Source organism: Ixodes scapularis, unplaced genomic scaffold, assembly GCF_016920785.2.
Source record: "Ixodes scapularis isolate PalLabHiFi unplaced genomic scaffold, ASM1692078v2 PGA_scaffold13__105_contigs__length_92229423, whole genome shotgun sequence".
Classification (NCBI taxonomy): Eukaryota; Metazoa; Arthropoda; class Arachnida; order Ixodida; family Ixodidae; genus Ixodes; species Ixodes scapularis.
This window is the reverse complement of record NW_024609839.1, coordinates 90,041,699-90,053,013: the sequence shown is the minus strand read 5'-3', so window position 1 is coordinate 90,053,013 and position 11,315 is coordinate 90,041,699. Positions and strand designations below refer to the sequence as shown.

At 48.0% G+C, this 11,315-nt stretch overlaps 1 protein-coding gene across 1 annotated transcript; it reads left to right on the top strand.

The window, feature by feature from the left end:
- Positions 1-5,201: 5,201 nt before the first annotated feature.
- LOC115318003 (cholinesterase-like) lies at positions 5,202-8,494 on the top strand. Its single transcript, XM_040501808.1, has 2 exons — positions 5,202-6,541; positions 8,491-8,494. The coding sequence occupies exons 1-2, from the start codon at positions 5,202-5,204 to the stop codon at positions 8,492-8,494; spliced, it is 1,344 nt and encodes a 447-aa protein (XP_040357742.1).
- Positions 8,495-11,315: the final 2,821 nt, after the last annotated feature.

Genomic DNA, 11,315 nt, shown 5'->3' with positions numbered 1-11,315 from the left:
AGTCTGTTTTGGCCTTGCTTCGGCGCCCGCCGCGTTTCAGCGGATGATGGAAGAAATATTGAAAGGTTGCAAGGGTGTCCTATTGTATATTGACGATATTATTGTCTTTGGCAAAAATAAGAAAGAACACAACAGTCATCTGCGCGAGGTCTTGCAGCGAATAGCGGCCGCTGGTCTACAACTGAACACGAAATGTGTCTTCGGTGTAGAGGAATTGTCGTTCTTGGGTCACCATGTGAGCGCAAGGGGTCTGGCACCCCTCAAATCAAAAGTGGACGCGATTATCAATGCACAGACGCCAACGGATTTGGTGGGGTTGCGTTCTTTTCTTGGGCTCATGGGATACTACTCTCATTTCCTCCCTCATTATTCAGAAGTGGTGGAGCCACTGCGGCGCCGTCTTCGTAAGGGCCAGGAGTTCATCTGGGACCAGAACGCTGAGGAAAGCTTCGGCAAGGCTAAGAACCTACTGGCGTCGTGCAGCGCGGTATCCATGTTTGACCGGTCCTTACCTGTACAGGTAACAACTGATGCATCGGCATATGGGCTGGGAGCGGTACTGCAACAGGTAATCGACGGTGAGACGCGTACGATAGCATTTGCATCAAGGACGTTGACGCCACAGGAACGCAAATACTCTACGGGAGAACGAGAAGCCCTGGCATGTCTGTGGGCTTGCGAGCACTGGCATGTGTACTTGTGGGGCAGAATTTTTGTGCTGCGAACGGACCACCAGGCATTGGTAGCATTGCTCTCTACTAATGGCACCGGAAGGCGGCCACTTCGGATAGAGCGATGGTGTGCAAGGCTGATGAGGTACAATTTTACTGTACAATACACGAAAGGAGAAGATAATGTAGTCGCTGACGCACTCTCCCGGTTGCCCTTGCTGTCCACAGAGTGCGACCCAGTAGAGGAGGTCATTGCTGTGGTGTCAAGCGTGGTAACAAAGAACCAATTGCAAGTGGAGACAGAGAATTGGACGGCGTGTTACGGGAAGTGATGCAGTATGTCACATCTAGGTGGCCAGAAAAGAAATGTCTGCCAGGAAAGCTACTATCATTTTGGCGGATTCAAGAAGAGCTTTCTGTTTTGGAGGGGGTGCTGTTTCGTGCAGAGCGGGTGGTGCCTCCATCGACATTGGTGTCCAGATTCATCATGATGGCCCACGAATCGCATCCGGGCATCGTCAGGACAAAGCAGCGACTCCGGGAGCAGTATTGGTGGCCTGGGATGGACGAAGACGTGGAAAACTGCATTAGAAGCTGCGCTGTATGCAAGGCATCAGACAAGTCTGCAAAGACCGCGGTGGCCCCTCTACAACCAGTGCAATGTCCCGAAAAGCCCTGGGAAAAGCTGGGCATGGATATTGTGGGCCCGATGGAACGAGCCCCTCCAGAGCGCAGATTTGCAGTAACTGTGATTGATTATCACAGTAAGTGGCCGGAGGTTTTTTTTGTGTCGTCGATAACTTCTCAGTCGGTGACGAAAGTGTTACTGGAGCTATTCGCGAGGGAAGGATAGCCAAAGAGTGTTGTCACTGACAATGGAAGACGATTTATGTCGACACATTTTGAAGGGTTCCTACAAGACAGAGGAATTGAACACTGTGTGGCCTCGCTGTACTACCCGCAGTGCAACGGTCAAATAGAACGATTTAACCGCGTCTTAAAAGAGTATATTCAGGTGGCGGCACTGGAGCGGAGACCACATAAGGAGGCGATTCTGGAATACCTGAGTATTTACAGGGCAACTCCCCATGCGACCACAGGCATGTCTCCGGCGTTTTTGCTACACGGAAGGCGGCCACGAACAAGACTGGACGTCGTGGGACTACCGGAGAGAGCGTTTTTCGATAAACCGCGGCCTCACGTCGCCGAACTGCAACGCCGTGTCAAAGAGCGACAGCAGAGGACAAAGAAATACACCGATGAAAGACGGGGTGCCAGGCACTCCATCATTGAACCCGGCGACTTCGTAAAAATAAAGAGGTGGGGAGGACCAAAAGGACAGTAGAGGTTTTCTTTGCCAATAGAAGTAAAAAAACGCGTGGGAAAAAATTCCTTCCTTTTAGACAATGGGAAGAAATGGAACGCTGCCAAATTGACAGTAGTGGCCAAAGGAGGAGCACCAGGCGCCCGGAACTTGGTAGACAAAGTTATGGAACGACGTGGAGCGGTAAGAGACCAGTTATGCGACATGGATTTGCCCACTGAAGAGGGGGCATCACAACCACCATCACCACGGGACGTCGCAACTGCCAGAACCCCAGAGACATTATCGCCAGGTGACGACAGCGCTACCGTCGCTACGCACGGAGCGGAAGCTGCACGGGGTGCTGAGACACTTCCAGACGCTACACTTCAGGAGACTGAAATCTTGTCGACACCAGCAGAGTCGGCGCCAGCTCCAGAGCAAGTCGAAGCGCAGGACACCTCCGGCCAACAGGAGTTGTTGACCACGGCACCGTCGTACAGCAGGCCTCAGCGACAAAGAAGAATGCCCGGAAAATACAATGATTATGTTTTACACTAGAATTATCTGTGATAGTGGTTCCAGAGCTATGTGAATAACTGTAATTATTGGTGAAAGTTGTGTTCTAGTTACTGGGGTTTTGTTTGTTTAAAGGGGGAAATATGTTGTGTATAGAGGGCGCTGAACTCATGCATTACCAATTGTATATAAGAGCATCACCATCGGCATAAAGATCAGTCAGCGTCCAGCGCCTGCTTCGTGTCAGTTCTTGTTCTGCGGCCTTCCGGCCGCGTTCGCCGGTCTACACCACACCTCTCTTAAATCCAGGCTCTCTAGTGTTCTCTCGTCGTAAGCAGTTACCGAGTGAACGCAAGAGCGATGACTTTTAAATGAGGAGCTCTATAGGGAAACAAACCTCGGGAACTGTGGAAACGCGAACTGTGTAGGTCGGTTAGTCCGTAATCGCTAAACGATCTTTAAGATAAATAAATAAATAAATAAATATATATATATATTAAAAAAAAAGAAAACATCGACCGGTGTTAGGGATTGAACCGCGCTCACCGGCGTAGAAGTCGAGTGCGTTGATGACCGAACTACGGGAGTGAACGGGAGGATGAGACGCGGATGGTTTGAGAAAGCGTGCGGAGCTGAGAGGGGTGGAAAAGGCCAAAACGAGAGCAGAAAGGAGTGGTCTGGAAAGAGCACCCTGAACTAGGAGTGGAAAGTGCAGGAAAGCGCGCTTTATTTCCCTTGGCGACCCAGAAATTTTAACGCAAAGGCTTCGTAACTCGGTCGTGCTGAAGGGAAGCGCGCGCTGCGTGACAAAGACACAGTGGTGTGACGTAATCTTTCCATAGAAAACCCTGCCCTATAGGCACCATCTGAGCAAAAATCACCACCCACCCCAGGTACTCAAACGTTGAGGGTCATCCTGCCCAAGGCACCACCCGAACTAAGAGCACACCGACCCTATAAAGTTACCGCATTTAATCTCGTTTGACAGAATGACCGAACATGCAACCTATTTGTTTCTGAACCACTCTATTGGAAGGTAAATTTCTCCGTCGGTTTCTGCGTTGGCCCCCTATGACAAATGTCACTATCCCCATCGCCAATGTGCTCACCTGCTAGCTCACCAGTGCCCTTGGCAAGGGATGTGGTGCCTCCTTCTACACGGGACCCCTTGGTTTTGAGGTTGTTTGCCCTTTGGTAATGCTCTACTTCCTCCTGCCCGCTAGTTAGTTGGTACGTTTCCGTTTTTCAGTTCTGGTTGTATCTTGTCAGATGCTGCATTTCTCTCGCTGCCCTTTAATCTCTTCAGATACGTATTTGATTCATCGCGCGTCTTACTACAAAAGTCTACTCTGTCCTTACGACTTCTTAATTCGCTTCTGATCAGAGGACGCGTGTCTTCAGTCACCTTAGTAAATTGTTTTAGCTTCCTAACTCATTTTAGAAAGTCGAGGCTCGAAAAAAATCTGCGAAACAGATCAACATGTTGTGAAACTACCGATCAGAAAATTGTTTGTCTTCGGCGCCGATGCGCAATCATAAGAGGAGGATAAAGGAAATATTGGTACTCATTTCCACCAGTTTTTCACCAGCAGAAGTATTCCGGACTAGGTGCGTGGTCGTCGTGAACCGCTGCCGAACTGAGGGAAATCCGTCATGCTGTCTGTTTTTATGTCTTGCTTGAGTCGTAGAAGGCACTGGGCTGCAGGCATTAATCCTGTTTTTGCAACACCACGTGGCGGTTGACGAGGTACCGCGTGAGCACGCGATGATCTGATTTTCCACAGCGCTCCGGTTTGACAATAACTGAAAACAGGAAGTTGCGAAAAGGTGTGTGTCCTTTGTGCACTACTGCCGAACGCGAAATGGTAACCTATTATTTCAATGGGATATTATAACGGGTACTTCAGCGAACACTTAGGAAGCTTCCTGACACGATGAAAAAGCGCGCGCGCGGTTTTTCTGTCTCTTATCATCCGCGTTTTCTCCCCTCCAGTCTTGCTCCCTTTGCACGAGCGCTAACTTTAACGCAAGACCGCACTTCCCACGCACCTCAAGCATTTTTAAAATCTACTTATTTTGTGGTTTGCGATGACGCTCCACGGGTTTCTAATTGGAACCATATGTTTACTTTCTCACAAGCTAACAAGATAATTACAAAGATTTAGTTAGTTATCCGACTTATCATGACAATTGACCCCATGTATCATGTCCCCCTGGCCATATTGCCCACAATCACAAACCCGCATTTCGGTAGCCTTCACCGCTTTTTTTAAGCTGTAAAGTCTAAAACAATACCCTGTATACTGTATACACCGGAGCCGTAAATTGTTGGCGGCAAAGGCATGCCGGCAAAAGAAACTGCTTTTTTTTTTTTCAGTTGATGCACGGTTAAAAGTTGTCCTCGCACAGGTGTTGCTTTAATAAAAATGCCATGGATAACCTTTGCGTCATTGCGCTCTTATTTTACGGTTACTGAATCAGGTACGAGCAGGTACAGACTGAAAAAGGGCGCGTTCGAGCGGAAAAGCTACCCTATATTCGCTAAACGCCGAGAGGCTCTAGCGAGGGGCCTCGTCGTATCCGCTGGTGCTCCGTAGAAAGTGACAGTGTCTCATATCTGCGTTTTCCCCTGGTCGGGAAAACGTCCTGCGAAAACCATGCTTCATACATTGTTTTTTGCTGTTCTCGTCTGCGTCGCCGCGACGGACATGGAAGATGGACCGGTTGTCGAAACGAAGCTGGGGCAACTTAAAGGAGGGGTACAAACCGTCTCCGGAAAAACAGTTCAAGTTTATTTTGGGATTCCATACGCAAAGCCGCCTATTGATCACCTTCGCTTCCGCAGACCACTACCTTCAAAGCCATGGTCCGGTACCCATGATGCCACCGAAAAGAAGTTTTCCTGCCCTCAACAATTCTACCCATTGCTGTTCGACATTGAAACGGACCTATCCGAAGATTGCCTCTACCTGAATGTGTGGACACCCAGTACAGTGAGACCGACGCGACCGGTCGTAGTATGGATTCACGGAGGAGCCTTCGCCTTCGGCAGTTCTTACCAGAGCTGGTACAACGGATCTCTGCTGGCAGTAATGCATGACTTGGTGGTCGTGACCATCAATTACCGCCTCGGTATGTTCGGTTTTCTCGACGCCGGAGTTCCTGACGCTCCTGGTAACGTTGGTCTCCTGGACCAAAGACTAGCTCTGCAATGGGTACGAGAAAATATCCACGCATTTGGCGGGAACCCGACGAGCGTGACCATTTTCGGCGAAAGCGCCGGCGCTTACAGCGTGCACGCCCACATCATATCTCCCCTGAGCAGGGGCCTCTTCCACAGAGCGTTCAAGATGAGCGGTACATACGATTCCATCGGGCTGCTGAGCACCTTTCATGGAAGTGCAGACCAAGGAAGTCAGGTGGCTGCGAGACTTATATGCACGGCACCGTTCCTCGACCTGACTAGCCATCCGGACATTGTATTAGAATGCCTACGCAGCAAGTCGACGGATGCACTATTCGCTGCTGTGAGGAACGTTACTGACCCTAAACTTGCTTCGTTCGTCCCGACCTATCCGAACGAGTTCTTTCCAGTTCGACCAGTTTTGGCACTGAGGCAGGGTAGGTTCGCGGACGTCGACGCCATGGTTAGTGTCACGCGTTCGGAAGGCACCGTCATTGTGACATCGCAGCCAGACAAACGTTTCTGGGACGAAGATTTGAGCAATGTTTCGGTGGAGGAACTGAAGCCAGCTCTTCGAGAAATGGTAGTCACGTGGATGGGAGACAAGTACATTAATCTCGTGGAGTATTACGCGGCACAGGCGGTACAGGGTAACAAACAGGAGTTAAGGGAGATGTACACCGAGTTTTTTGGTGACTTTTGCTTTGTGTGCCCCATGAAATATTTTGGCCAGAAACACTCGGGAAAAGGAAACTCGGTCTACTCATTTGTATTCGGCCACAGGTCCGCCAAGTCGACGTTGCCGATGTGGAGTGGCGTCCCCCACCTGGCGGACGTTCCATATTATTTCGTTTTTTTCAATCGGTACTCAAAAAAAAGTCAACTGGACGCACGCATGACTGTCGTGGACGACCTGCCCGAACTAAGGGTGACTTATGCCCCCCCCCCCCCCTCCTCTCCCTTAAGGAAAACGCTGCGTGGCGTGCATCCGGTCGTTCTGTCCTGAGCGGTTTTCTCTTCCCAGCCAGGTGCTAGGAGTATGAGCAAGATTCAGTTCTCGCGCTCGCGAAGCGTCACGTGTTCGAGGATGTACATTACAGTTCTACCAAAGCCGGTCGAACAAGCCGGGCCCGCAATTGATCCCTTTACGACCGCGAAACTTCACGTGTTGAGGATCTATTGCACATCCTGCCCAGGCAAGACAAACAAGCAGAAAAACAAGCTGGGAAGCCAACAACGCCATGGTTACTTGTTCCAGTATTCGGCCCGTACAAATGGACGAGTTCACGACTATGAAAGGCAATCTCGCTGGAAAGTTCGGGTTAAAAGTAAGCTCCAGTGGTGAAGTCTTTAACTCGAATGAAGTCCACTGCATTATCTGCAAAAAGCCGTTTTCATACAGTGGAAGCGTACGTTCGCTTCAGTATCACCTACGAGCGAAGCACCCATGTACGTCGCTGCAGCAAGGGCCATCCGCCAAAACGCAGACAACAATCAACGACAACAATCGAGGTCCCTTTCTCTGAAAAAAGAAGAAAACATCGCCGAAGCCCTGACTTCTTGTCTTCCTGTCGGAAAATGTGGACAAACTTGTTTGTCTTCGGAGCTGGAGAAAAAATATGTGAGTCTTGGAATCGTTGAACTATATGTATCCTCAATTGTAAATGTCCTTTGCGCCATGTAACAGAGAGTAAAATAAGTCTTCAAAGGCAAGACGACTTGTTGCCATTCTTTTTAATATATTATTTATAAAAATCATCGCAACCGAGTAATCGATTAATTAATCGATTAAAGGGTGGCGATTAATCGGGTTAAAATTTTTAATCGACGCCCAGCCCTAATTATAATGCAATGAATAGAAAGGTGCAAGGGAGCTGTACAAGAATTTTCGAGAGGTTATGTTCCTCAAGTAAAGTAGCAAGTACGCCGGGTGCAACGTACTTCAAACAAAGTAGTAAGTACACCGGTCGCAGTGTACTTGAAGTGAACTATTATAAGTGCCATGTACTTTCAAAGTACAGCTCAAGTACTTCTTAGCAAAATATTTTGTGATACCCTTTTATTTCCCTATACCGTGTCTTTTTAATTTTTATGCATTACTCCAGGGACCCCAGAGGTAATCCCGGGGGGGGGGGGGGGGGGGGGGGGAATTAGTCATTTTCATAAATATCGGCGAATATTGGATAATCACGACTGGCCATAATGTCGTTGCTTTCGGAAGTGGGGCCAAGTTCAGGAGTCCCTCAAACCTTTTAGGTTGTCGCCGCTTGCATGCACCCAAGGTTGTTAGACGTGCTAGGAAAGAGCACGACGTCAGCCCCGTAGCTTCCGCTAGCAATCCACTCGTGGATTAGTTTCCTCCTAGTAGTTTTAACCTCCTCGCTCGTGCTAACCGAGCGAAAAGTAGTAAGAGTTCAAAATGCTGAGGGTAAGCCGTCCCGAGTACAAACGAAGAGACGCCTCGAATGCTCGCGTTTCTGGTGAGAGTAGAATATCACTTCCAGCATTTTTAAGAGTAGACAAAGCATTACGTTTTGGTACAAACTTAGCAAGACCAAATTTGCGGAATGTACTTTGAAGTCGGGAGTTATACTTTATTGGGAAGGTACCACAAAGGATACTTCAAGAAAAGTACAAGTACATGCTCAGAGAATGGACTTCAGGTAAAGTACAAGTTTTCTAAATCTACTTCAAGTATTTCTTAAAGCACAATTTACCTAAATTACTTTCCAACCCTAGATGTAGCCAACATGGCGAAATTTAAAATTTTAAAATGGTCCCGTTAAAAATGATGTCATAGAAATTGGTTCCAGTTGAATTTTGAAACTTGTTTGCTAGCGCTTTGCTAGACGCTCTATTCCTTCGACTTGGTGCCACTGCTAATTGAACTCTCGAAAAGCTGCTCTCGTCTTGCAAATGTGTCCTCCTGAAAAAATCTTTCTTTTTTTTTTTTTTTTTTGTGGGTATGTTGTGCAAATTTGCTATCTTGTGAGACATCCAAGCCAGATGATCTTGAACTCGAACGTCACCAGCAAAGTTTGAATAATAAATCGCTTTTGCGAATCCTCATAGCGACGAGATTTCGCGTTGCTTGGTAGTGTGTAGTGTTGCACATTCCCCTTTCAGTTATATAGTGCATGGAAAGGATAACGTCACGGTGTCTTGCAGCGGTTCAGTTTGGGTTTGCACAAACAAAAGACAACAAACTAGATACCTCAATTGGAACCAGCGCAGAAATAAAAAAGAAACAGGCGAATCTGCTGACGTGACAAGCGCTTCTCCCTTCTACACCTTTTTCGGCTTTGTTATTTGTGCGCTGTCTTCCACTCGATAAACGTAAATTATAAACTTGAAATTGAGACATGATTTGTTCCGAATAATATGTTATCAACCGCGGTGAACAAAGTACAAAAATTATCACTCTAATGTTAAAAAAAATTACTAACGGAAAGTTCCCTAATCATTTTTCTAAATATTCACCTTACTTAACCCTAGTTAGAGGTTTCTTGTCTATCACCCAAGTGGGTGATAGAAGAGCTTTGCTTTAATGAAAAATAAGTTTTGCTTTGTACTAAGCTGTGTGTTCCGTGGGTGCTCTGTTTATAATATACACGGTGCTGAAACGCGGCGAATCCTTTTAGTGACACCTAGAGCGTTGCCAGCATGAACCCGGAATAGGGATCCAGAAAAACCGTCAAGGACTAAAGGCGAGAGCGACTCTTTGGTGGACTTTATTGATAAAGCTAGCCTAGAGACAACTTGATAATTACAACTGCACCTAAAAAAAGTAATCTATTATTACTCAGACTGCTTTTACAAACACAATGATGTTCATTGCTTCATCTTGCTTTTATCCGGCGGTTCCAGGTGTATTGCCAGACCTTCTGACGTAACCTCTATGGTTTCAATCTTTTGAGCAACATTTCGTGGCATCTCAAAGCTTTGGCCTCAAAGTTGAAATGCTTTGCAGAAACTTATATTTTACAGTGGTGGTATGCGTTTCGCGGTGTTGGTGGTGACAACTTTTCATTAAATATAATATGAAAGCCCCCCCCCCCCCCCCTCCCTCCCGCACTTGGTTCTGGTCCCCAAATTCAGGTCCCCGCAGGCTACCGTTATCTTTCTAGCCCGAGCGATTACGTATCGCTGTTGTTCAGGACCCGAGCCGAGTAGGGCAGTCTCCCAGGGGAATGTGGAAGGATTGGGTATGGGTGGGATCTTTCTTCCAGGTGGAGTCGGGCAGGCCCAGGTACTGTGATAGAGCGTGGAGGTCGGGGAGTTGCATCCCGGGCATGTGCCTAGGTAGCTGCGAGAAAACAAGATATGAACTTAGTGTAGGCTTGGGAAAGTCAGTGATTCTATCCGCCTCCAATCGGAAGCCTCGCTTCTGTTTAGGCATATGTGTGGGGGTGGACATGTCGTCCGCCCGTTTCGGTAGTATTCTGTAACCTGAAGGTTTCGAGTTGCCGACTTTATGCATCGTGTTCTTCGGTTCCCTTGCCTGGCCGTCGCCAGTCGCCCCGTACCGGTGTATACTCCATTCACCCTTAAGCTGAGACTAAAAGCTCCGCTTTCAGCGCGAGCTCGCTGGCTTCCGCAGTGCTTTGGTTGCGCGTGCGTGCGCGTTCAAACTTGTGTTAGAAAGGACAGAAAGCTCGCGATGAAGGAGGAGCTTCTAGTCTCCACTTAAGGATGAACAGAGTATAGTCGAGTTGCCCTCGACCAACTCCCCTTCCCCATGCTGGGCTGTTCGGATTTGAGCCCTCGAGAGAGAGAGAGAGAGAGTTTGCACTCTCACTACTCCGAAGGAGAGTGTAGCCGGGTGTCCAAAGTACGTGGATCAGAGGGAGTTTTTTGGGGGTTAGCTGGGCTAGTGCTGCTCTACTCCATTTAGACAGGAGTCCTCCTACAAAGGCCCCGCAAACAGCCTAAGAGTCGGTGAGTTCGGCAACCTTTCGTTTCGGATCGTCTCTTTCCTTGTGTTGGGTGGTACCTGCAGCTAAGGTTATCGCCGCCTCCTCCGCCTCTACAACGGACGGTGATCCGAGCAGAGGTGCTGCGCCTTGTCTGCCGCCGTTCGGGCCGCACGCCGCGATCTGACGTCGCTTGAAACTTTCAGGGTCCAGCTCGAAGTTTATAATCCTACAGCCCTTCTGTATATACGTTTTGGCCATATTTCATCGGGTTCATTTTATCTGGCCTACTTTAAATCACGTTGAGAGGTTGGCGCGCAAATCAGGCAATGTATTCTCCAATGCTCGCCACAGACATACCTAAATGGCGTTCAGCGTTACTTTCACTGAGCACCATTTTGCTGAGCGTAAGAAGCAATGACGACCCTATGACTTTACCTTATCTCACACATTAAGGTATTTATGATTAATGAATAATAATTAAAGAATATGTATTAGGCCGTCAAAACAAAATTTAAGCTGACATAAAAACCGTTAAAACTTCGCCACCCGCAAAAACGCATTTTTTCTCTCTATACAACAGGGAGAACCACTAACTTTTGCGGAGAAAACCGCTCAATCGGCAACACTGGATAACCGTCCGCACGTAGGTTTGAGCGAGTGTTCGCGTCTTAAAGTTGCAATCTAGCGGCGAATTCGAAGATTTCCCCTATAAGTTTTGTACG

Excerpts from the sequence above, each read along its gene's own strand:
- LOC115318003 (XM_040501808.1), top strand. The coding sequence starts at position 5,202 with ATGGAAGATGGACCGGTTGTCGAAACGAAGCTGGGGCAACTTAAAGGA.